This window comes from Misgurnus anguillicaudatus, chromosome 8 (assembly GCF_027580225.2).
Source record: "Misgurnus anguillicaudatus chromosome 8, ASM2758022v2, whole genome shotgun sequence".
Classification (NCBI taxonomy): Eukaryota; Metazoa; Chordata; class Actinopteri; order Cypriniformes; family Cobitidae; genus Misgurnus; species Misgurnus anguillicaudatus.
The window spans coordinates 18,342,087-18,365,063 of NC_073344.2; the positions used below are offsets into that span (position 1 = coordinate 18,342,087).

At 36.1% G+C, this 22,977-nt stretch overlaps 3 protein-coding genes across 3 annotated transcripts in view; 2 read left to right on the forward strand and 1 right to left on the reverse strand.

Moving 5' to 3' along the window:
- The first annotated feature begins 2,249 nt into the window (after nt 1–2,249).
- On the forward strand, nt 2,250–6,653 carry LOC129450237 (protein FAM3C). Its single transcript, XM_073870414.1, has 10 exons — nt 2,250–2,561; nt 2,648–2,700; nt 2,780–2,884; nt 2,972–3,031; nt 3,158–3,281; nt 5,436–5,494; nt 5,638–5,688; nt 5,981–6,062; nt 6,145–6,271; nt 6,360–6,653. The coding sequence occupies exons 2-10, from the start codon at nt 2,688–2,690 to the stop codon at nt 6,447–6,449; spliced, it is 711 nt and encodes a 236-aa protein (XP_073726515.1). The 5' UTR covers nt 2,250–2,561; nt 2,648–2,687; the 3' UTR covers nt 6,450–6,653.
- A 138-nt stretch (nt 6,654–6,791) lies between these two features.
- Nucleotides 6,792–13,945, forward strand: LOC129450238 (actin-associated protein FAM107A). The gene is made up of 5 exons (XM_055212865.2): nt 6,792–6,992; nt 10,638–10,704; nt 10,826–11,030; nt 12,495–12,636; nt 12,871–13,945. The coding sequence occupies exons 1-5, from the start codon at nt 6,966–6,968 to the stop codon at nt 12,964–12,966; spliced, it is 537 nt and encodes a 178-aa protein (XP_055068840.2). The 5' UTR covers nt 6,792–6,965; the 3' UTR covers nt 12,967–13,945.
- Nucleotides 13,946–15,093: 1,148 nt separating this feature from the next.
- camk1a (calcium/calmodulin-dependent protein kinase Ia) overlaps nt 15,094–22,977 on the reverse strand; it is a 28,535-nt gene continuing 20,651 nt past the window's right edge. Inside the window, exons 6-12 of the mRNA XM_055212860.2 lie at nt 21,651–21,777; nt 21,367–21,442; nt 21,143–21,255; nt 20,878–20,956; nt 20,700–20,787; nt 20,448–20,613; nt 15,094–18,473 (exon numbers count right to left, since the gene is read on the reverse strand). Of these exons, the coding sequence (XP_055068835.2) occupies nt 18,382–18,473; nt 20,448–20,613; nt 20,700–20,787; nt 20,878–20,956; nt 21,143–21,255; nt 21,367–21,442; nt 21,651–21,777 (741 nt within the window). The 3' untranslated portion in view covers nt 15,094–18,381. The remainder of the gene's footprint in view (nt 18,474–20,447; nt 20,614–20,699; nt 20,788–20,877; nt 20,957–21,142; nt 21,256–21,366; nt 21,443–21,650; nt 21,778–22,977) is intronic.

Below are 22,977 nucleotides of genomic sequence, written 5' to 3' on the forward strand. Positions count from 1 at the left end.
AAGAGTCGTAGTTCTCTTGCATTAACACATTTAGGCCTAATTTCACAGACAAGACTTAAGCCAGCACTAGGCCTTAGTTAAATTAAAATGTTTATGCATCTTTTATAAACATGCTTTAAAAAGACATCACTGGTATTTATCTTAAGACAAATCAATGGGACTTGTATATTTGTCAGTGTAAGTTATTTCCAGTTGCGAAAGCTCCAACACGTGTTTTAGTCTAGGACTAGCTTTAAGCCTTGTCTGTGAAACTGGGGGTTAGAGAACAAAAGAACATGGAGATTTATCATCAAATATGGTACTACCTCCTCAGTTCCAATATTCAACAAATATATACTGAATCTGTGATTTATATGTACACATTTTAGGATGCACACGACTGGTTATGATAATGTTATAAAATAATAAGAATGTGTGTGCAAAAATACTTTTAATACACTCTGTGAATATGGAAGCTGGTATTTTCTATGCAAAATACTTTGTACCAAAGTCCTTAAGTCTTTTGAATTGTTTATTTCTCTTTATTTATTGTTTGTTTGTTTGTGTGTGTTGGCAAACCTTTGCACTTTGCCTTTATAATCACTTAATAATCTCAGGGTTGTTCTACTGGATGCTGTAAAATGTGCCACTAATACCAGAAGCACATGCTGAATATGTTTTGGCTGCCGACCTGTGTTATAAACAATTTACTCTGTATTACACTGTTAGAAATAAGGTAAAAAAGCGGTCACTAGGATGGTACCCTTCAAAAAAGTCCTATTCGATTCAGTTATGTACCTTTATGTAATTTTTAGGTACTAATATGCACTGAAAGGTATCGACCCAGTGACCGATTTTGCACTTATTTTTATTTACTGTACTGATGCTATGAGTTTGCATATCTCCTGTATGTTACTAAAATCTGTTACTGTAAAATCTTTGTAGTATGTGCAATAATCTGTGAAAGTCGATCAGCGGTCAACTATCCAGTTTAGGAATTGGTATTTACCAGTGGCAGTGTTTGACAAAGTTATATGCTGTCAGAAAAGAAGGTACAAAAGCTGTCACTGGGATGCTACCCTCTTTAAAGGTCCTATTGTGTACCATATCGGTACCGATATATGTACCTTTGATTTACCAATATGCACTCTTTAGGTACAAATATCTACTTTTTAAAAGGGTACCCCCCAGTGAACGCTTTTGAACTTTTTCTGAGAGTGTACAAGATCTTATTAATGTGTGTACTACTGTCCTCGGCTTATAAATGTTAAGTATTTTTAATGATTTAATTCTTTATCTTTCTATTTCATGTTTGTAGTTACAATTAAGTTAAGGTCTCTTTAACTGAGACTTAAATTATTCATTTTAACGAATGTTAAAAATATGTTGGTTAATGTATATGTAAAGTTGTAATAAAAGGATGTGTTCATATTCCCGGTGTTTTTTCATAAGCTGTGTCTAAAATAATACCCTACACCTTTTTGAGGTGATTGATTTGTAGTGGTGTCCAAAATTATAGTGACTGTTATCGAGTTCACTTATTCAATACCATAATGCACCACAATAATGATGTACACTCAGTGGCTATAGCTGCTACGCATTCACTGTCCAGCCCTGTAAATATGACCCACGTGCATTATCATCAAGAATGTTATTTTTTATTATGAATGCCCAAAAATGCTTTCTCTTAAAAATATATATTTTTTTATTTTATATGCCAAATTTTTTATTCACAAACAAAATAGCTTAAATCTCCCCTTTATTTTCCGCTCTTTCATGCTGAAATTAAGTATGTTGTTTCATCCCTAAGACTTTATAAACAACAACAAAAATGTACACAATTTTAGAGACATTATGATGATTTATTTAAAGCTGTGACTAGAAATTATGTACTTTTCTTATTTGTTGAGCATGTATATTTTATATTTCAATGTATGCAAACCCATATCGTTCTTGTTTTTGTCATTGTCATTATCAATAATACAACAATGTTTTTATTTGCCTGAATTTATATGTACATGTTCTGCAATACAAAAAAATCTGTGAGGCGCGTGCCAAATGAACTCCCTCGTCTCGACACAAGATGGCGTCCGAAGCACGTCCGCCGCTTAGTGTACGAAGTTACCAAATTTATTATTTATTTTTATTCAATTATTATTTATTTTTATTCAGGCAAATAAAAACATTTATATGTACAAGTTCTGCAATAAAATAAATCTGTGAGGCGCGTGGCAAATAAACTCCCTCGTCTCGACACAAGATGGCGCCCGAAGCACTTCCGCCGCTTAGTGTACGAAGTTGCCGAATGTATTATTTATTTTTATTCACTCATTCAAGTTAACTATATTAGCAAGCAATGTAGGAAATAAGATTCGGTGGGGCTATTTCGGACAAAGCCATCGACTGCCGCTAGAGGGAAGCACGCGACTGTAAAATCATCGGAAACAAACGTCATCCGTCTAGCTGTCAGCCCTCAAACAGAATGGTGAGGTAAAGTTTGTTTGAATTTAAAGGTGTGCAAACACTGAGCCAGATCCTGTTGGAGACATTCCCTAGCACTTGTCTTGACGACTTTTTAACAGGTAACAACTCCAAAAGTTAAAAAAGTAAATTGTATATATTTTAGATATGGCATAGCATTTTTAATCTTTTTGATGTCTTGCATCAGGCACTTGAGAAACCCAGGAGAGCATTTTGCGGTACCAAAAATGAGATCTCCAGGTAAACAAACATATCAGGAATATTGTTTTATCTGTGTGAATTGTGTATAAACAAAATTTCTATATATTTTTTCTTTCAGACATTCTCTATGCTCTAACAACTATGATCATAATCTTAATATGGTTTTTCTCCATTGACTGTTTAAATCAAAAAGCTGCGAAATGGTCATGTAATGTACAAGGAGGTTACAGTTGATTTCATAAATACTCTCAATATTATTATTACAGATATCTTTTAACTTGTCTAAAATTGTAGTCGTTTAATATTATAGATGAACTTGATGGTCGCTCAACAGAAATGGAGACTTCAGAAACAGATTGTGACAAACGAGGTAGGTCACTGCTTACATGTGTTTGTGTGTTTTAAGACTGTACAATACAAATAGAATGTGTTTAATTTATGTGTTTACTTAAAAAAAACAGGTTGGCAGTAATAAGTTGTTTATTTTTTCGTGCAGGTCTGTTTAAGTCTCACTTTGGTTGTTGTCCAAATCAAGACTGCCCTGTAGACCACTTCTCCTTTCACCTTCGCAGTGGAGCAGCCAACGTTGTTCCCCCAAAGATCTGCTTTAACAATACAATGTAAGAAGAACTGAAACATGTATTTACAATAGATTAGGGTGACAACAACAGTTCACCCAGAAATTACACATCTGACATTTACTTAAATTCTGTTTTTATTTGTGCCCAATAGTTGAAAAGTTGGTGGGGATGTGATGTGATTTTTAATTGTATTAATTTTTAAACTCCGTGTAAAGTCTGATATTAAATGTGTTTTCAGTTTGTGACACCACAGAAAAATGTGATATTAACCACCTAGCCAAATTTAAATGATTAAATTACGCCAAATAAATGAAATAAGTTATCAAAATCTTGGGAAAACAGGCAGGATTTTATGCTCTTAAACGCTGAGGGCGTGTCCGCTGTCGGTGGTAAAACCACGGCCACTCCCGGAAAAGCTCCTAGGTGTGTTAAGGTGTGTCCTAGGGGTCATACACCGGCCGCGCAGCTCAGCGTCTAGGGCCCTGTCCCAAATGGCGCACTTCATGTGGACTTTCGGTCTCGTGGCCTTAAATTGCGCGTGATCGCTTAAGTCCACGAGTCCGTAGGGTATCCCATCTGTAATTTTTATGCTTTGAAGTGTGCTCATCAGCGCCTCCTTTGCCCCCTTGATGCGGTCTTCAGCGAAGCCCGCACTGCAGCAGGCTTTGCGCACTTTACCAATCCAGAAGTCCTTGCGAAAGAGCAATCAGACCAATCAGACGACGAAAGGGAGGAGCTCACACTGACGGGCAACTTCTCTACCTATTTCCTGTGTGACACTCAAGTCTGTCCCAAAATACGACTCCGTTGCACCCACGTGGACTCGCATTAAGGGTCCCTAAAGTTTGCACTACGTGATGTCATCAAAGGGTGGACTATGAGGAGGACCACAAGTCCGGAGTGTGCCATTTGGGACAGGACCTAAGACAACTCGGAGGCATCGTAAACCGGAAGTGCACATTAAAGTCGCCATGAAACGGAAGTAGCAATTGCCTTATTTTCCCTGTGGTGACGTATATCCGAATGAAACGGCTTTTGAGATGAAATAAGGCAGGGCTGGATTCGAATTTATCCATCGAGATCTGATTGGATCGTTTGAAGTTGGGTCGTGTTGCTAATTGCTAATCGCTGCGATCTTCTCCTGGACCCCGCCCACCTACCATACCATATGACCGGAAAGGAAAAGAGATCGTTTTTAGGAGGGAAGGAGATTTGCATTTTTGATTAAAGATTAGGAGCACACACAAATTTTTTTAAAAATAATGAAGCTCACAGATAAGTCATTTGTTAATAATACCACAATATTAAAACAAATATATATAGTTTTCATTTCAATTTCATTGCGACTTTAACCTTAAATAACATCATATTTGTCCCAAATCATTTACGATTAACATTGTCTGCTAACGTATATTATTTGCATTTGGAAATAGACGCTTTCTGACGAAGCTCGCGCTATTTAATGTGCACTTTCAGTTTATGAAACCTCTGAGTTGTCCTAGACGCGATTCGACGTGGTGCGGCATGACGCTGAGCTGCGCGGCCGGTGTGTGACCCCCTACAGCTGGGCGGCACGGACAGACGCCACCTGTGTGTTCCGGCAATGTGTTCGATTTTTTTTAGAACAGCGCTGAGCTGCGCGGCCAGTGTGCGATCTGCTTTCGACTTCATGCGGCGCTGCAAGAACTGACAGGCGAATGAAGTAGTCTGAAGAGTCAAAGTACCGCGAGACCGAGTCGAAATTACACTACTTTGTAAGATTTCTTGAATCGCTCTCTCTGTACTTTTACGTCATCGGACTGTGGGTTCTTACGGCGCCATATTAAATAGTACACCTGCCCTTTCTTTCAGTTTTCTGCTGCTAAAACCTTTAATGGATGCTCACGTATGTGTTAGTGGCGGTACAATGTGGTGGCTCCAGTGCGTCATCGAGACACCGTTTTAGACCCGCCCAAATAATCCTGCACTCAGAAATGTGAAGAAACTGTTTAACGGCATTGTTCACAGTTTTTGCAACGTATATCAGCAATATATTTCTAACATTTAAAATGTGATTCGAAACAATTTTCTAAAATGACTTAACAAGACTTTTAATTTATTTTCCTTAATTTATTTATTTTTGAGGTGAACTTTTCCTTTAAGTGATATTTACATATGCTTACTGAGCAAAATTCTCCCTTTATTCCTTTGCAGCATTATGGGTGGAGCTATGAATAATGCAGGACCAGGACTGAACATTGTGCTAATAAACGGTTAGCTATGAAAACATTTTCAATATGCCAAATTTAATGTCATACAATCTACATTTTGACTGCTTAAAATAACATATACAATAACAATGTACACAAATGTCAATGCAGGTCAATTTAATTTTTTGCCTGTTCTTGCCCTATAGGTGAAACCGGGGAGATTTTAAGAAGTAGTTACTTTAATTTAGAATCTGTAGGTATGTCTATTTTGCATGCAGGAGATTTTAATACATTTAAGGAGTAATGTGTGAACCTGTCTGTGAAATCCAAGCTAAAGTCACATAATCTAATAATAAGATCTGGAGCATCAATATTTGATTTCAATGTTTGACTCAGTCAATATTAAATATATCATGGTTATGTTTACACAGAATGATGTTAGGATTGCATAAACTTTGTCTTAAACTGGGTGTTTACAGACCGGGTCACACATATACAGTATGCAAACACCTCTGCTAAATCTGATTATTTATTTTTTTCTTTCAAAAGCTGAGGATTTACTGAAATATCTAAACAACATAAAGCCAGGAAATATCATTCTTGTGGCCTCACACATCAACCCTGCAGCAAAGTAAATCTGACTTCACATCAAGATGAACACCAAATTTGTTTTTTAAGATTTTAGTATAACAATACATTTCTGTTTTTTTCAGGCTGAATGATGAGATTAGAGATATATTCGCTGGTTTAGGAAGCACGATGGTCAAATTCATTAATCCCAAGGATAACTGGGTATTTGCCGGTTCTTATGGAATAAAGAAAGCTATGCCGTTTGAAAAGGTTTTACGCAATTTAACACCGTCTTTTGTGAACAAATTAGATTTTTATTAAAGTGTAAACTCTGCATTTTTTTTCTGTTGATGTTTAGCTAATTCATTTCAATACGGAGAACAACGCATATGGAGACTGGCCAGAGATGGTGGAGATCATTGGATGTTTTCCCAGATCCTTTAACTGAGATAAACTATAAAATATCTATTCACCAGATATTTGGAACATTAACAATGGGACACTAATCTGCATATTCTCTAAACAAAAATTAAGTAGTAATTTAATTTCACCATTTATACAAGGTATTATATGCTTACCTTACTTTTGTGGAGCTTTTTAACTGTATATGCAATATTTTGTAAAGTAAAAATAAATTCATAAAATGACCTTCTCTCATCATCTCTGATGATTTTCTCTCCGACTGAATTAATTGCTTCTTTAATACTGATTCAGCCTTGATTCTGTGTAGCATGAAGGTGAGATTAGTTTTAACACAGTCCCTCTCTTGTATAGTTTGTGCATGCTCTGTAAGCGCTCTGGGGGTTGTGCTCAGCCGGCTGTGAAAGCATGTGTGTGTTTAGTTGGTGAGATTTAGACCACCTCCCGTCTCTCCTCTTGCTTTCAGTTAGACAGCAGGTGGATTCCTATACTAACAAGAAAACGCAGAAGAATCCTGCATCAGTCAGCGGTCCGCACATCTGGAATGATGGGAGTGGCCCATGGCAAGAAAGTAAGAATATTCTAATCCACTTTAAAGTTAGGGAACCTATCTGTTGCAATAGCCCATTACAAAACTATCTAATAATACATGCTGATTGTAAGCATTCTGTTATTCATGTCTTCTAAAGATTGATAAGTTTAATCTAAAAATAATAATTACATTTAATTTGATGTAGATGATTGAAATAATTCACTACTATTTGAAGTTTAGCTGAGCTGTATAGTTCTGTAAACCTTTGGTTCTTTGTACACTGATTTACTTAAAAATATAGTGCATCATTTTTGCATCCACTTTGAAAAGTAAGTTTTACTTGAAATTTTAAGCCGTTGAATAAATTGCTTAATATTCCATGCTTAAAAAAATGGATGCAAAATGCACTATATTTTTAAGTAAATCCAGCCTTATTTTTTCAGTGTAGTGGAATTTTTGGTAACACTTTACAATAAGGTTGTCTTTGTTAGTTAATGCATTAGCTAACATGAGCTATCAATAAACAATACTTATACAGCATTTATTATCTTAGTTCATGTTATCCTCAGCATTTACTAATAAATTCTTAAAATCAAGTGTTGTAACATAGGTAATGCACCATGAACTAACATGAATAACTATATTGACATTAACTAGTAACAACTAATAAATGCAGGAAAACTATATTGCTCATTGTTTGTTCATGTTAGTAATGCATTTACTAATATTTACTAATACAACCTTATTGTAAAGTCTTACCAATGTTTCTTTAGATTATTGAAAGGTCAGAAATAAATTATTTTGACTAAAATGTTCTTTGGTGAACCAAAAATGGTTTTCCTATTATGGCATTGCTGTGATGAACCCTTTATTTTTAAGAGTGTAGTTCTTATCTCCATGTTTTTGCATTTGAATAGACATAACATTTATGCATTTGGTAGACAAATTTATCCAAAGTGACTTGCATTTATATGCAACTGTTGTGGGGACAATAAACTTTCTTGAGAAATAAAACATTCAATTTTTATAGGGGACACACATAATACGGCTCACATTATAAACAAAAAAATTGGTAACACTTTACAATAAGGTTGTCTTTATTAGTAAATGCATTAGCTAACATGATCTACTTTCTCAAGAAATTACTTAAAAATTAATTAAAGAATCACAGACAGCACAAAACAACCATCAAACTGTTTTTTTAACGCTATCTTACGAGAATTTATACATATTGTATTTTACGAGTTGGCTAATTCGTATGAATTCATACGACCACATTCATAGATTTTTTTACGATTTGCCTTGACCCCTGTGATGTTGGGGTTAGGTGCGGGGTAAGGGTTCATTATTTTGGGTTTGTTAGTGTTTTTTCATGAGAATCGTACATTTTTGCACAATTAACTTTGTATGAATTCATACGAGTATGCCAACTCATAAAATATGTACAAATTCTCGTGAGATCAGGCTGTCTTTTTATAAAACATATGAAAAAAAAAGTCAAATAATTAATTGGTTGTTTACAAAAATAACTACACTGTATAAAGTTGGATCAACTTAAATTTTTCACTTAAAGTATTTTTCACTAAAAACATATAAGTAGAAAAATATAATTTTTAGGTGTTACTTTTCACTCTTTTCCATTTGACGTCCCGTGAACACTTTCAATTATCACAATCTGACAAGATTCATAATTCTCAAAATCAAGTTTATACATTATGAAAAACCTCTTTATGCTTTTATAAATGTTCCTGTTAAACAATTTGTATTAGTAAAACAAATTTTGATCGAACCCATAACCTTTGTGTTGTAAACACAATGTTTTACCAGCTCAGCTGCAGGTACACATTTCTCTATTTTGGGACAAAGTTTTTAGAAAAGTAGTGGATACTGTGATATTCGGTCATAAATACAAACTGTACAAGTTGGCTGTTGAGTTACCTCACAGTTCATTTGGTTTATAATCTTAGGAATGTATGGAATCAAGGTGCATTAGCAACTAGTGCTATAGCAACTAAACCTGCAAACTTCTGGGTTTATTGGATTATCACGCAGGCCGAATCCACATCAAAAGGCATAAATCTGTTTTGACTTTCATAGTGGTTACTGTAAAAGTATAAGTTGGTTACACTTGGTATCATTACCCTGATTTCAATGCTTTCTTTTGTGATTTAATCCGTGCACTCCTCGTGCCTTTCCTGCAACAATACCATTCTAGATAGTAAGCAGATTATGAAAAGAAAATGGAGAGTTTGTTTGGCAGGGCCAGTAATGATGTGGCTGAACGCCAGCTGGTCCCAGAACCGTTTTAGTTCAATATGATGAACTCATCATGGTGTAAACGCACACACGCATGACCACAATGCCTTGCTTGTCTTATAGTGCAACTTTCTCTCAACACACAGGGCTATTGTCTTCTTCATCAACAGCTTTGGAGAGTATTAGCGAACATTTGGAGGAATAGAACCACTAACAGTAAAGCGGCATATAGTATTACAATAATATTTTTACATTAAGGTGATACCGCTTAACTATTTTGATGGCAATATACTCTGAAAGAAGTTGAAAATACAATGGTATATTAATTTGACTTAGCCTACAAATAATAATGGGTTGTTTCAATTCATGGTTGGGTCAAGTATTGTCTAGAGATCAATTTAAACCAATGGTATACACATGCTGACAAAACTGGGGCAGTTTCCTTTAAAAAGGTCCTAATATGTAATACATTTGATATATGTACCTTTGAGATACTAATATGAACTCTATAGGCTTAAAGGTGTAATCTTTGAAACGGTACCACCCCAGTGACAGCTTGGGAGCATTTTTGACCATTTTTTTTTTGTGTGCGGTAACAAAAACTAATGGTGGCGACTTTAGCACAGTAGTGATTCTCACGGAATCCAGCATCAGATTATTTAAAAAAACCCTTGAAGCCAATTTTTTTTGCACATATAAGATTAAGGTCTGAACTTACTATAACCATTATTTTAGAAGATTTGAAAATATTTCCTATAGAATTATTTAAATTTTTTAGACTATCATTATCAAAAATTATCAATACCGCAACAGTATATTACATTAAATATATGCATTTACAAACTCATGTTTCGGTAATGAGAACTAAAAAGTTGTCTAGGTACTACGACAAACAAAATTTCAACTTTTATCTGAAGAGAAAAAATAAGAACTGCTTACCTGGTAGCCATCTTGAGTGTCACAAACAATTATGTCCCTTCCAACATTTTTTTTTTTAAATGTTAGTATAGTTTATATTATGTTATGTTTATATTCCTTATTATTTTCTCTACATTTACCAATGATCACCAAATACCACATGTTTCTTTACTGTAAATGTTTATTTTTTAGATTTTTTATTTATAAATATTTCCATGTCAAAGAACCCAAATCCAGTCATGGACACGTTGCGGTAATGAAAATGTTCCCCTTAAATGTGGAAAAAACAACAAAATTGGTTTGTATGATGTCATTTGAAATCCTGTGCAAAATAATACATGAAGAGATGTTTGTAACTGTATGCTTCTTATTTTAATACTCTTACTTTGCATTTACTTTTTTTATCAAAATGCTAATTTCGCGAGAATCACCTATTTAGTTATAGTGTATATAGTTAATATGTTACGATTTTATATATTTTATAAAACATATCCTGTTTTATTCTTTCAGGTAGATCCTAATCATCAGAATCATAACTCCGGCTGTGCTCAACCACTTATTGGACCTTGTGAATCAGGTCACATATACTTTAATTTATACTTAACCCAAGTTAATATAGGATATACAGTACAGTATGTCAAGCGTATGTGGCTTTTATCAACTAAATTGCTTCTTGTTTCGATCTCCATCACTTTCAGATTTAGTCCGTGATGTTGGATTTGTGATGGACTCTGATCAGAGACGGGGAAGAGAAGAGGAGTTGGACCCGAGGCATCTGCTTCTTGAGCAGACAGGCAGCGGTTACTACGACGAGCTCATCAGGGCCAAAAAGATCCACAATCCCATTAAAGCATCCAAGAACCACCAGGAGCTCCACAGAGAGCTGATTATTACACACAAAAGGTGCAAACCCACCTAAAATTTGACCAGAAAGCACATTCACATTGTTTAATAAGGCCACTAGAGAAGTCATGAACAAAAGCTAGTCTACACTTCAATCCTGACCCAAATCCATTTAATTACTTATTTCACAGCAAATTCATTTGAATTTATATCTTCTTTGCATGTATGTTTCACAGCCAAAAGATGGCAGTAAAGTTTAAAGCAAAATTGCTAAAGCGCTAAAGGTTGTGGGATCAATCCCAGGGAACATACGAACAACATGAAGCCAACTTTTTTGTTTTCTTACACATACCTGTTGATTTACTTTAAAATACATTTATTAAAGTCAGTCTGTGTTCAGATGAAGAAAGTCAAATATACCTGGCATGCCATTTGGATGAGTAAATAAGAGATAAGAGGACGTTCTGTTTTTTTGGGGTGAACTAGTAACCTCTTTTTTTGTGTGATGTCTACCCCTTGTGGACATAATTACAGACTCTAAACCAGTGGTGTCCACCAGGTTGCCCGCACGGAGTCTGTTAGTTGCCCACCAAAGCACATTCTATTTATAGCCTCAATTTTAATATTTATTTATTACTTATATTTTATATTAGCTTGGCGTCTTTTATGCATGTTAAAATTTTAAGTAGACTATATCAAAAAGTAGCCCTTCAGATTGTTTTATCCATTGTGATAGCCCAGGTTGGAGACCCCTGCTTTAAAGGGGTCATATTATGAGATTTTTTTTAAAGATGTAAAAGTCTTTGGTGTCCCCAGAGTGGTTATGTGAAGTTTTAGCTCCACAGCTAATTTATTATAGCATGTTAAAATTGCTAATTTGTAGGCTTGAGCAAAAGTTTGTCGTTTAAAATGCAAATGAGCGGATGAAATGCAAACACTGATCACAATGATGGTGGTTTATTGTAATTGAAACTCAATTGTGCTTTCAAGTACTTTTTTCTTTCTCTCTGCACTATGGCAGTGTTGTGGTTGGATATTGCAGAGAAAGGGGGGCGGTATTATTGTAATTCGCCTTGCTACCTACCTCACAAAACAGGAAAAATCTGAACGACTTAATTTTTTAAACGCTTGCAGAAAATGGCTTACCCAAACTATGTTACTGGGTTGATCTTTATTACATTTTCTAGGTTGATAGAAGCACTGGGGACCCAATTATAGCACTTAAACATGAAAAAAGTCTCATTTTCACGCTATGACCCCTTTAAGCAAAAACAAAAAATTTGTTTTTCGATGAATGATTGTTTGGGATGCTTTATTTGCTGTAAATAAATAAAGTAAGGAGTCCCCACTTGAGTGCTTAACTAATTTAATAAGCAGCAAAATGTCATTGGTCAAAATGTCTTACTAGAACCGCCACTAGACTAGCACTAATCAACCTCTATCAGATAAATAAGGGATTTTAGCCCACAAGTGTTCATTATTTATTTGAGCTATACTACCTTTTCTTCTTTCCTGATCTAACAGAGGAGGATTGGAGAAGCCGGAGTTACAGAAAGTTCTGGAACAAAGGAACAAAAATCAGGTCCTGAAGCAGGAGAAAAAACAAGAAGTGGCAAAATCTCCTTTGGAGCAGGAGTTATTAAAGAGGCACATGAGATTAGAGAAGGTATATGTTGAGTTTATGTTATGGCAGTATATGGTAATATAGCCAGATAAAGAAACTTTTGGGGAGATTGCTTATTGTTTTCTGTGTTTTATATTATGTGACGGTGCTTTGGTACGATGTGAACAATTGTGAAAAGCGCTATATAAAGAAAATTCAATTGAAACATTTTTTTTTAAGAGCGCACAGTACCTCATCTATATGCGTTTTTAACTTAATATTTGCATTTTTTTTTAGCTTGAGAGAGAGGAGGAGAAGAAGAGGGAGATGTCTCAATGTGCACCTGAATTCATACAGGTCAAAGAGAATCTGAAGAGCACAGCAAGTATATAGCAGCCTACATCACAAATAGTGAGCTGTACATCAGTATTATGAAATAGTTTAATAAGCACTTGTAATTGCCTAATAAACTAAAGTTTTGATTAATATATTGTAAATATTGTGCACCAGATGAAATTTTGTTCAATGTTGGATTAAATTATTTAGTATGCAGTACTATATAGTATTCAATTCTAGATGTAACCATTAACCAAGGGGACATATCACGAAAATCTGACTTTTTTCATGTTTAAGTGCTATAATTGGGTCCCCAATCCTTCTATCAACATAGAAAATGGGAAAAAGATCAACCCAGTAACAAGTTTTGGTAAACCATTCTCTCCAAACATGTGAAAAAATAGGTCATTGAAATTTAGTACCCCTTGTGATGTCAGAAGGGGAGAATAATGCCCCTTAATCTGCGCTATCTAACCACGTCACTGCTATTTAGTGCAGAGATCAGCTCATTTGCATTTAAAAGGACACACCCAAACACACAAAGGGAAATTTTTGCTCACACCTACAAAGTGTCAATTTTAACATGCTATAATAAATGATCTATATGGTATTTTGAGCTAGAACTTCACATACATACTCTGGGGACACCAAAGATTAATTTTACATTTTAAAAGAAGTCTTGTGAAATGTCCCCTTTAAAATAGAATTGATTTCTTATTCTGATTAATCTTTTGAAAATAATTCTTACAAATATTATATAAATAAACTATTGTTATCTTGATGTATCCTTCATATTTAAGTGATCTTTTACATCTTATTGAGTTTTCGAATCGATGATGACATCATAAATTGCATAATTTTATCTCACAAATGTGCTCGACATATGTGACACTGGACAACAAAACAATAAGTAGCACGGGTATATTTGTATTTGTCAAAATTATTATTATGGATATTATGTAAAGATCATGTTTCGTGAAGATATTTTGTAAATTTCCTACAGTAAATATATATAAAAAGTATTTTTCTGAGGGGATCCAGTGCTATGAACTGGCGATTTTCATTCTTTTGCACCCTAAGATTCCAGATTTTCAAATAGTTGTATCCTAAATATTTGAGTCTTATCCTAAGAAACCATACATCAATGGAAAGCTTATTTATTTAGCTTTTCATATCAATTAAAAGAAAAATTGACCCTTATGACTGCTTTTGTGGTCCTGTGGTCACAAATGGTATTTAAAGGCACACCCTAGTGGCCACTTTTTGGCCACTAGGAGGCACTAGACATGTATTTTTCAAGTCTAGTGCCCCTAGAGGATACAAGCACCATAGCACTGTCGCAAAGGAAAAGAAGGCAACTCTTTAGGTCACAAAGTCGGCGGTGTGCCTTCCAGCATGTCATATGTATATAATTTCATGGGTTTTATTTTTTTATTTTTTTTATTTTTCCAAAAGATCGCGCAGCCAGTTGTAAAGGTGGTCGCTTGGTTAAAGTTTATATTAAAAATATTGCCTTAAAGAGGAATCGAACACAGGTCGCCCATGTCGTAGGTCGTTGACACTACCACTCCAGCAAAATGAAATTGGTAAAAAAAAATTGTGTTTGGACGCCAGTCCAAAAGCATGACGGCCAAGTCAGCATCAGTCAGGAACCCTTCCTCCTTCTTTAGTTCACGGCAGCGAGCGAACCCTCCTTCCTTTTGTCACCCTCCCATTTTCTCTTTCTGGTCTCCTCTGACAAAACCTTAGGTTTCTTTTACCTATTTGCTGCTTCGGCCATGACAAAAACATCAGGAAAATGAATAGTTTCGCTCTCACGTCCTAATTTGAGGAAGTATGTCGTAAAGCAGTCAAATTTTGTAGTTCTTTTTGTGCTCGGGATACTAACCGATACCCCAAGTTTAAAAGTACAAGTAAAAGCAACCCCGTCAGGCTATGGTAGACATGTCATTAAACCTATTTTAAGTCGATGTACCATCACAAGGGTCTTGAAAATATATTATGAAGGTTGAAAAACTAAAAAGTGTCACTTTAAATAAAGGGATTTAGACATGTTAAACAGCTGAAAGTCTGTTTTTATGCGTTTGAAAATCTAAAATTACCAACCACAGTCTCGGCTTTGCATAGCACTTTGATGTGACCTTTATTTGCAATGTACACAAAAATTTTACTGAACACACAATGCATAGACAAGGAGTGTTTATTCATAACGTGCTACCGCCTGCAAATCTTCAAGGGTACAAATCATTGGCTCTTGACTCTCCATCGATAACACATGATGCATTGCATCTATACGTTTGTTGCTTTTACAAAAAAAGAGATACAATACATGTATACATCATCTTCAATGTACAATGCATATACTGTACTTGTGTTTCCTCTTCCTTTCGAAATCGGGAAGTTTGCGTATGTAAAACTAAATGAAAGGTCTGGGGTTTAATTTTTTTTAAATGTATTTCCTATTAAAGCCAAATTTGACCAAAAAAGTTTGCATAATTATTCATAATGAATTCGAACAGCACATATATTTTTAAATGAATTAAATCAGCGATTGCACTTCAGACAAATTTGAAATTTATGTTATACAAATGAACCATACTTAGCATACAACTATAATATAACATACATAAAATGGTACAAAAGATGCATGTCTCTGGGACAGTACCCTTTAAAAAGGTCCTAATATGTACCATGTAGGTACAGATATGTATACTTATACGTCACCGTCCCAGTGACAGCTTTTGTACCTCTTTTTTTTGAGAGTGTAGGGGTGAATACGCAAATAAAATGCAAATTTTTATTACAGTTGGCTTCAAGTAAGTCGTGCTATCATTGGCACTGATATGATATACTGATGAACAAGGTAATAAATGGTCTTGCATTGTTATATTTTATGTAATCCAGTTAAGGCTTGCATTCTAAATATTACATCTATAATAAGCATTTTTGTTTTAAAACAATACATTTACATTTCACAAAGAAAACACAAAAAAGATACAGATTCAGTCAAGTGCCAAAATATCATACGCCTCTAGTTTCACATTGCCATCAATTATTTTTGCTCATCAGCAATGTAGTACCGATATATAAATGTGTCTATTTTTATTTTGATCATCGCTCTTGTAAACATATGTACGAGGTCATGCAAACATTAGACATCTTCTGTACGTGAGAACAGTACGGTTTATGGCCAGCGACCCAAACGAAACCTTTTCCAATCGACCCATCAACTCACGAAACATGCATACAACCACTAAATATTTCAACACCATCATGCTCAAACCCCCTCACCGTGATCAGAAAAAACTAAATAATCTAGATCGCAGAACAAAATTCGTGTTAAAGGGATAGTTCACCCAAAAATGATGTCATTAATCCAAACTTGTAAGACCCCCGTTCATCCCCGCAACACAGTTCAAGATGTTCCACATTTAGTCCGAGAGCCTGACGACGCCTCACCGAAAATCCACGTACGGTACACTGTCCATGTCAAGAAAGGCAACAAAAACATCATCAAAGTAGTCCATGTGACATCAATAGGTCAGCTAGAACGTGTTGAAGCATCGAAAATACATTTTGGTCCAAAAAGAACAAAAATGACGACTATTCGGCATTTTCTTCTCTTACCCGTCTGTTGTGAAGCGCATGCGCGAGACTAAAGTCACGTGACTCTAGTGACGTGGATGACGTTTTATCCTCAGACATGTTTGCAAAGTTTTTTTTTCAAACTTACAGCGTGCGTCTACCTCAGACTGTAAACGAAGCCTGGGTGCACACAAAAAAAAACAGTTGGGGCGCACCAGATAACACGTCAGTCACATGCGCATGCGCTTCAAACAGATGTGGAAGAGAAGTCAAAGCCGAATAAAGTCGTCATTTTTGGACCAAAATGTATTTTCGATGCCTCAACAAACTCCAACTGACCCACTAATGTGACACGGACCACTTTGATGATGTTCCCACTACCTTTCTGGACATGGACAGCACACCGTACCCAGATCCTCAATGAAGGGTCAACAAGCTCTCGGACCAAATATAAAACATCCCAAACTGTGTCCCGAAGATGAACGGAGGTCCCACGAGTTTGGAAGGTGAGTCATTAATGACATTTTTTTCATTTTTGGGTGAACTATCCCTTTAAAGGTGCAATGTGGGAATTTTAACGACATCTAGAGGTGAGACTGTGAATTGCAACCAACCAGTCCACAGCTCACCCCTCCTTTCAAAACGCATAAAAAAGCTACGGTAGCCGCCACAGGATAAACACGTCATTGTGTTTCATGTAAGGAGACCCGTAGTGTATATAAACGGCTTATTCTAAGGTAATAAAAACTATACAGTTCGTTATGTAAGGTCTTTATACATTTATATGTATATGTATATTATATTGCATTTCTGTCAAGAGATTCTTCTTAAAGTCCCACATTACACCTTTAAGACAACGATAGATCTGTTCCAAATCGTGCCGAGTTACCTTGCTGCAAATAATAGTGAGATGTTGCCGTAGGTTTTTTCATCCTTTAGATGTTTTTAATGTGGCTGCCTACCTTGTGCACTTAGTGGTTCTGTAGCTCAGTTGGTAGTGCATTGCATTAACAACCCAAGGTCATGGGTTATTGGTAAAACCAAATGCAAACACCTTGAAGAATAACCTTTGCAACAGGGACACCCCTACAATGCCATTTCCTTTATAGGTAGGCCTATGCATTTCTTGGGATTGAACCCATGACCTTTGCTTTGCCAGTGCAATCTAACCATTAAGCCAAAGTAACCACCCTTCTTGTTTTTGGCCCACACAATCTAATACTATGCTAAAACGAAATATTTTTTGGAAACTGTGATCATCCAGGTTTGTGATTGTGTAAAAATACATCACATCACTTATCCCCATCACTGCTATGGCTCAAGTCACATCACTTAAATGGTTTCTCCCAAGTTCATGTGTTCTCCAATTGAGATAACTTTGCTCTTGCTCCAGTGCTTGACTCACAACTATGCACTACAGAACCAGTCTAAACCAGAGCACAAAATCTGAAACCCGTACAACTAAAGTACATCCAAGACCAAAACAAAGAACATATGGAGTTAAGGCGAGATCTAAAACAAAGTCTTAACACAAACAATGACTTTCATCGTACATGCCTGAGCAATTCTTTACAAAAGTGAGTCCAAATTGCTACGTGGATCAGACCTGAAAGTGTTACGCCTTTCTATAACCTTTAAAAAAAATAAACACAACCTAAACACAATTTTAAATCTCTTTGGTTGGGCTACATAAATATTAACTGGAGTCAACAAATGATGGTTAAAATGGATAAGTTACTGTTCGAAGCAACACACCCACCATCAACACTAGCTTCGTCTAGTGCATAGTACCAGGAAACATCTGTGGTCGGGGTCAGACTGGTGCATTTGAAGTGCGTTTGTGGGTTCTGCTGGGTTCTTTTAGGTTCTGCTGGCTTTGAGTCGACTTTAGATCCTGCTGGTCGGTCGACAGCAGTAAGCGCAGCTTCTGAGACTCTCCCGATCGGCACTACCCCGACGTCCATCCACAGTGGGAGAACCTAAACATGAAATTCAACATAAATTCACAATACAAACAGCAACATCTTACATTTATATTCATACATTTTGCAGATGCGTTTATTCAAAGTGACCTATAGGACAAGGCAGGGGTATGCAGTTTACTGGGTTATTTTCAACCCAGCGTTGGGTCAAAAAGGGATGAGCACAGCCCAGTGGCTCACTTTAAGGTAATAAAAACAATACAGTTCATTTTGTAGGGTCTTTATACATCACTGATATTATAGTTATGTATATGAAGAGTTTGGTTCCAAAACGCAATAAATCTATTTCGACTAATTTGGGTAAAAATGTGTTTTCTATACCAAAAAAAAGTGACAAGATGAAAACCACTTTTTTCTGTTACAAACTTTCACATAACATCTTTCGGTTATAATAAAATAAAAAATTCAAATCCATAATTTGATTTTCAAAGGTTTTTTTTAATAAAAACTGATTATTTTTTCTGCAAAATGCAATAAATCCATGACGTTTTTTTTTTTAAATGCTATAAATCTATTAAATCAATATATAAATGTGCATTTATCTTTGCCATGTTATATTCATTTAGTTGATTAGTGGTATACACTGATTAAAAAAAGAAACATTAAAGGGACATTTCACTTATTTCTGAAAATAGGCTCATTTTCCAGCTCCCCTAGAGCCTAGAAACATTAGATTTTTACCGTTTTGAAATCCATTCAGTCGATCTTCGGGTCTGACGGTACCACTTTTAGCATAGCTTAGCATAATCCATTGAACCTGATTAGACCATTTTTCCTATTTTAAACTTGACTCTTCTGTAGTTACATCGTCTACTAAGACCGACAGAAAATTTAAAGTTGCGATTTTCTAGGCAGATATGGCTAGGCACTATACTTCTTATTTTAGCGTAATAATCAATAGCTCTGCTGCCGTAACATGGCTGCAGCAGGCGTGGTGATATTACGCAGTGCCCGAAAATAGTCCCGCTGGTTACTTTCAAAAGCAGGGGAATATTTTCGGGCAGTGCGTAATATATCGAAACTCTTTGGTTATTTTTTAGCGTGATGCTAATGGTCTTATCAGATTCAATGGATTGTGCTAAGCTATGCTAAAAGTGCTAGCGCCAGACCCGAAGATCGACTGAATGGATTCTAAATCAGTAAGAATCAAATGTTTTACTCTAAGGGAGCTGGAAAATGAGCATATTTTCAAAAAAACAGCTTTAATGGCATTAATGAAAACACTTACTTTGTCATATTAAGAACACTGTCATTGCTGCAGTCATCATTGTGACGTCGTCGTTGAATTTTTTTGACAGCGATCAGCTGTAAAATGTTTTGGTTCTGCTCGATTTTTCGTTGACTTTGAGTAAAATAATGGAAAGTTTTTTTATAAGATCCTCTGGGATCAGTGTGTCAGCATGACAGAAACTTGATGCTGTCGTGTGAGAACAAGCAACAGCCGGCATTTTTCCGTCGCCCGAGTGCCTCTCACGTAAATTATTAGATTTTGATGGCTTACGGTTTTTTGATGGCCACAGAAAACAAACACAGTTTTATAGATGCCATCAAAAATATTATTTAGTTTGTTTGTTGATCATGAAGTACAAAGTAGATGAGAAAAACTTGGATTTCGTGTGTATTCAATGCGCCGCCATTGTTGTTTACAATGCGTGGAATGGTGTGCTGTGATTGGTTGAGCGATTTATTACATTCTGCAGAGAAGGAGGACTGGCCTTTATCGCGTTTTGGGAAAAAAGATGACAGAATAACAGCGGATATTGGATTTTGCGTAAAATGAAGAATTTAGAAATTTTTTTTTAAATGCCGTTTATCGCGTTTTGGAACCAAACTCTTCATATTATATTGCATTTCTGTCAAAAGAATCCTTTTTAAAAAGTCCCACATTGTACCTTTAAACATTCAGATTTTATTTCCCAGACAAAACTTTTATTAACTAGTAATATTTGTTGCTCAACTGCTAAACCATACCGCTCTCCTCCTCTTCCTCGTCTTCCTCCTGGTCGAGCTCTTTGGCGGGGAGTAGCAGGTGTCTGTGATACGGGCTGGTGGTATTCATTTGACTCGGCCCCTCTAGATTGGTGCTCAGCTGCAGTCTCCTCATGTGTCTGACCACCGCTGTCGCATTAAATGCTTGCTAGAAGGGCAATAATACAATTTCTATTTTAAAGCATATTGTTCTTGAATGTGGTTAAAGAGGTAAGTAAATCAGCTTAAACATACCTTCCATTTACTTTTGGCAAAGTTCTTCTTGATCTGAGCGCTGACAGACTCGTGAATGTTTTTGTCCAGAGCTGTATCACCAGAAATCCTTTAAAGTCAGATGAAGGGTTAAAAATGCAATTGTGTTGACACACAAGCTAAAATATGCAGATCGTTTATTATTTCTAGTTAATCCTACCAGGGGTGCTGTAAGGCCTGTTCACATGTGTATCTCAACGAGTGATCTTTTTCCATCAAGTGACCGATGAAATCCTTAGCTGTGGTAGGGACATGATCCAAAATATGTGTGTCAGGTTTGTTTCAGCCAATAAAATTTCTACAAACAGTTGAACGATTTACATATCAATTGATGGGCATTTATACGCGTTTGGATATTGGTTATTTTACCACGTTTTCAGATCTGGAACTTTAACCAAATTTTGCTGCCATGACTGAGGGTCTACCTGAGTCTGAGATGTCATCCCAGTACGGCGAGTCAAATTCATATTCTGCTTTTAGTATCTGTTCAAACAGCTTGGCATCGTTTTCGTCGTAAAATGGAGGATATCCGCATAATCTGTGAAAGGCAGGTGACGTCTGAACTTTATTTGAAAAATTCTTAAGATTAACACCACTGTTGTTTATGTAAAAATATACATATAAACATACAGTTTGTGACAAGACTTACAGAATATAAGAAATCACTCCTATGGACCAACAGTCTACAGCTTTACTGTATGGTTTTTGAGCCAAGACCTCAGGAGCTGAGAGAGAGAGAGAGAGAGAGAGAGAGAGAGAGAGAGAGAGAGAGAGAGAGAGAGAGAGAGAGAGAGAGAGAGAGAGAGAGATTTGGTGATCTTTATAGAAAACAAGATGCACTTGACATTGTGTTCCTTTTCAAACGAAAGAGAAAAGGAACAAAATGTACTGTTCTGAAATCAGTTTGGCAGATCATAAAAAAATAAATCGTACCCACGTATCCTGGCGTTCCACATGCGGTTGACATCACGCTTCCCGAATCTTCGATCTTAGACAGGCCAAAGTCGCTGATCATGATATTGGAGTCTTCCTCCATACTGTAGTACAACAGATTCTCTGGCTGTACAAAAAAATTTTATCCACAACAGGTGGTGATCCAAAATAAAGAAAAATCACATGAGATCCTAGGAGTATTATTTCTCCTAGACAAATAAAGAGCATACAGAAACTTTTGCAAGAATGTAAAATAAAATCACAAATGTCTCCATTTAAGTTTTAGAAGAGATTGCAACGTCACAAACTGGGCTCAAGTTTGCCAAATCTGCAATCAAAATTTCAATATGAACTTAATAATTTTCCCTTAAACAATTTACATTAAAAGTGCTAATTATGCAAAATATTATGCAAAATTCACGTTTACAAGGTGTTTCGACATAAATGTGTGTTAGCAATGTGTGAACACAACAACCCTACGATGAACAAAAAATCCACCCTATCTTTCTTTTTTAATCCCCACTAAACCAAAGCAGTCTCATTAGACATGCTGTTTTGATTCTCAATGTGATGTCACACTGACAAAGCCCCACTCTTAGCCACTGACTGACTGGTTAAATTTACCCAAAAGTGTTTCTAAAACCCCATTCACACAGCACTTTGGTTCCAGGATTTCTGTAAAATTGGCAGACAGGTTTCTGTGTGAACACAAACGTGTCCAGTAAATGTTCTGGGATCGCCTAGTAACATTGCGGAAACCTGCAACTGTCGTTGCTTTTATCGACTCTCTCTGGGCTTCTCCCTTGACTTTAGTCCTCCACGTCCCCCCGATTGCCACATAGACAGTAAAAAATTGCCTGCAAGCGTCTCCTCCTGTCCATAAGGTACTGTGCGACAGAGAGCTGCAGGTTATGACGCAATCGTTAGCCTATTTTTACAAAAACTGCTTCTACTGGGCCATAACGTAAGATACAAGGAAATGAAGCCTTTATAAATTTTTGTGTTTCTTTAGAAATAATTAATGGACAAATTGAGTTATTAAACGCCTCAGATGTAAAGTTATTCGCTGTCAAAGTGATGCCAAAATGAACGGGATTCAATGGAATGCTAACAGCAGGTGGGGGTCCGCTAATCAATGGCGGCGCCCGGGAAAGCTTCAATAAAATATGAAACCCTGCCCCCCTGTGGTCAAGAAATGGTCCCTAGCTGTTAGAAGGGTAGTAGCCTTTTAAAATCTTTGCACCAAAAGAGTTCATATATTTAATAAAACATTCATATTAGTGCCTCATATGATTACATTTGAAGAGTTTGGTTCCAAAACGCAATA

Coding starts and splice junctions, on each gene's coding strand:
- LOC129450237 (XM_073870414.1), top strand. Junction 5,495..5,637: donor GAACATTGTGCTAATAAACG/GTTAGCTATGAA, acceptor CTTGCCCTATAG/GTGAAACCGGGGAGATTTTA. Junction 6,063..6,144: donor CACATCAACCCTGCAGCAAA/GTAAATCTGACT, acceptor TGTTTTTTTCAG/GCTGAATGATGAGATTAGAG.
- LOC129450238 (XM_055212865.2), top strand. CDS start 6,966: ATGATGGGAGTGGCCCATGGCAAGAAA. Junction 10,705..10,825: donor TATTGGACCTTGTGAATCAG/GTCACATATACT, acceptor CATCACTTTCAG/ATTTAGTCCGTGATGTTGGA. Junction 12,637..12,870: donor GGCACATGAGATTAGAGAAG/GTATATGTTGAG, acceptor ATTTTTTTTTAG/CTTGAGAGAGAGGAGGAGAA.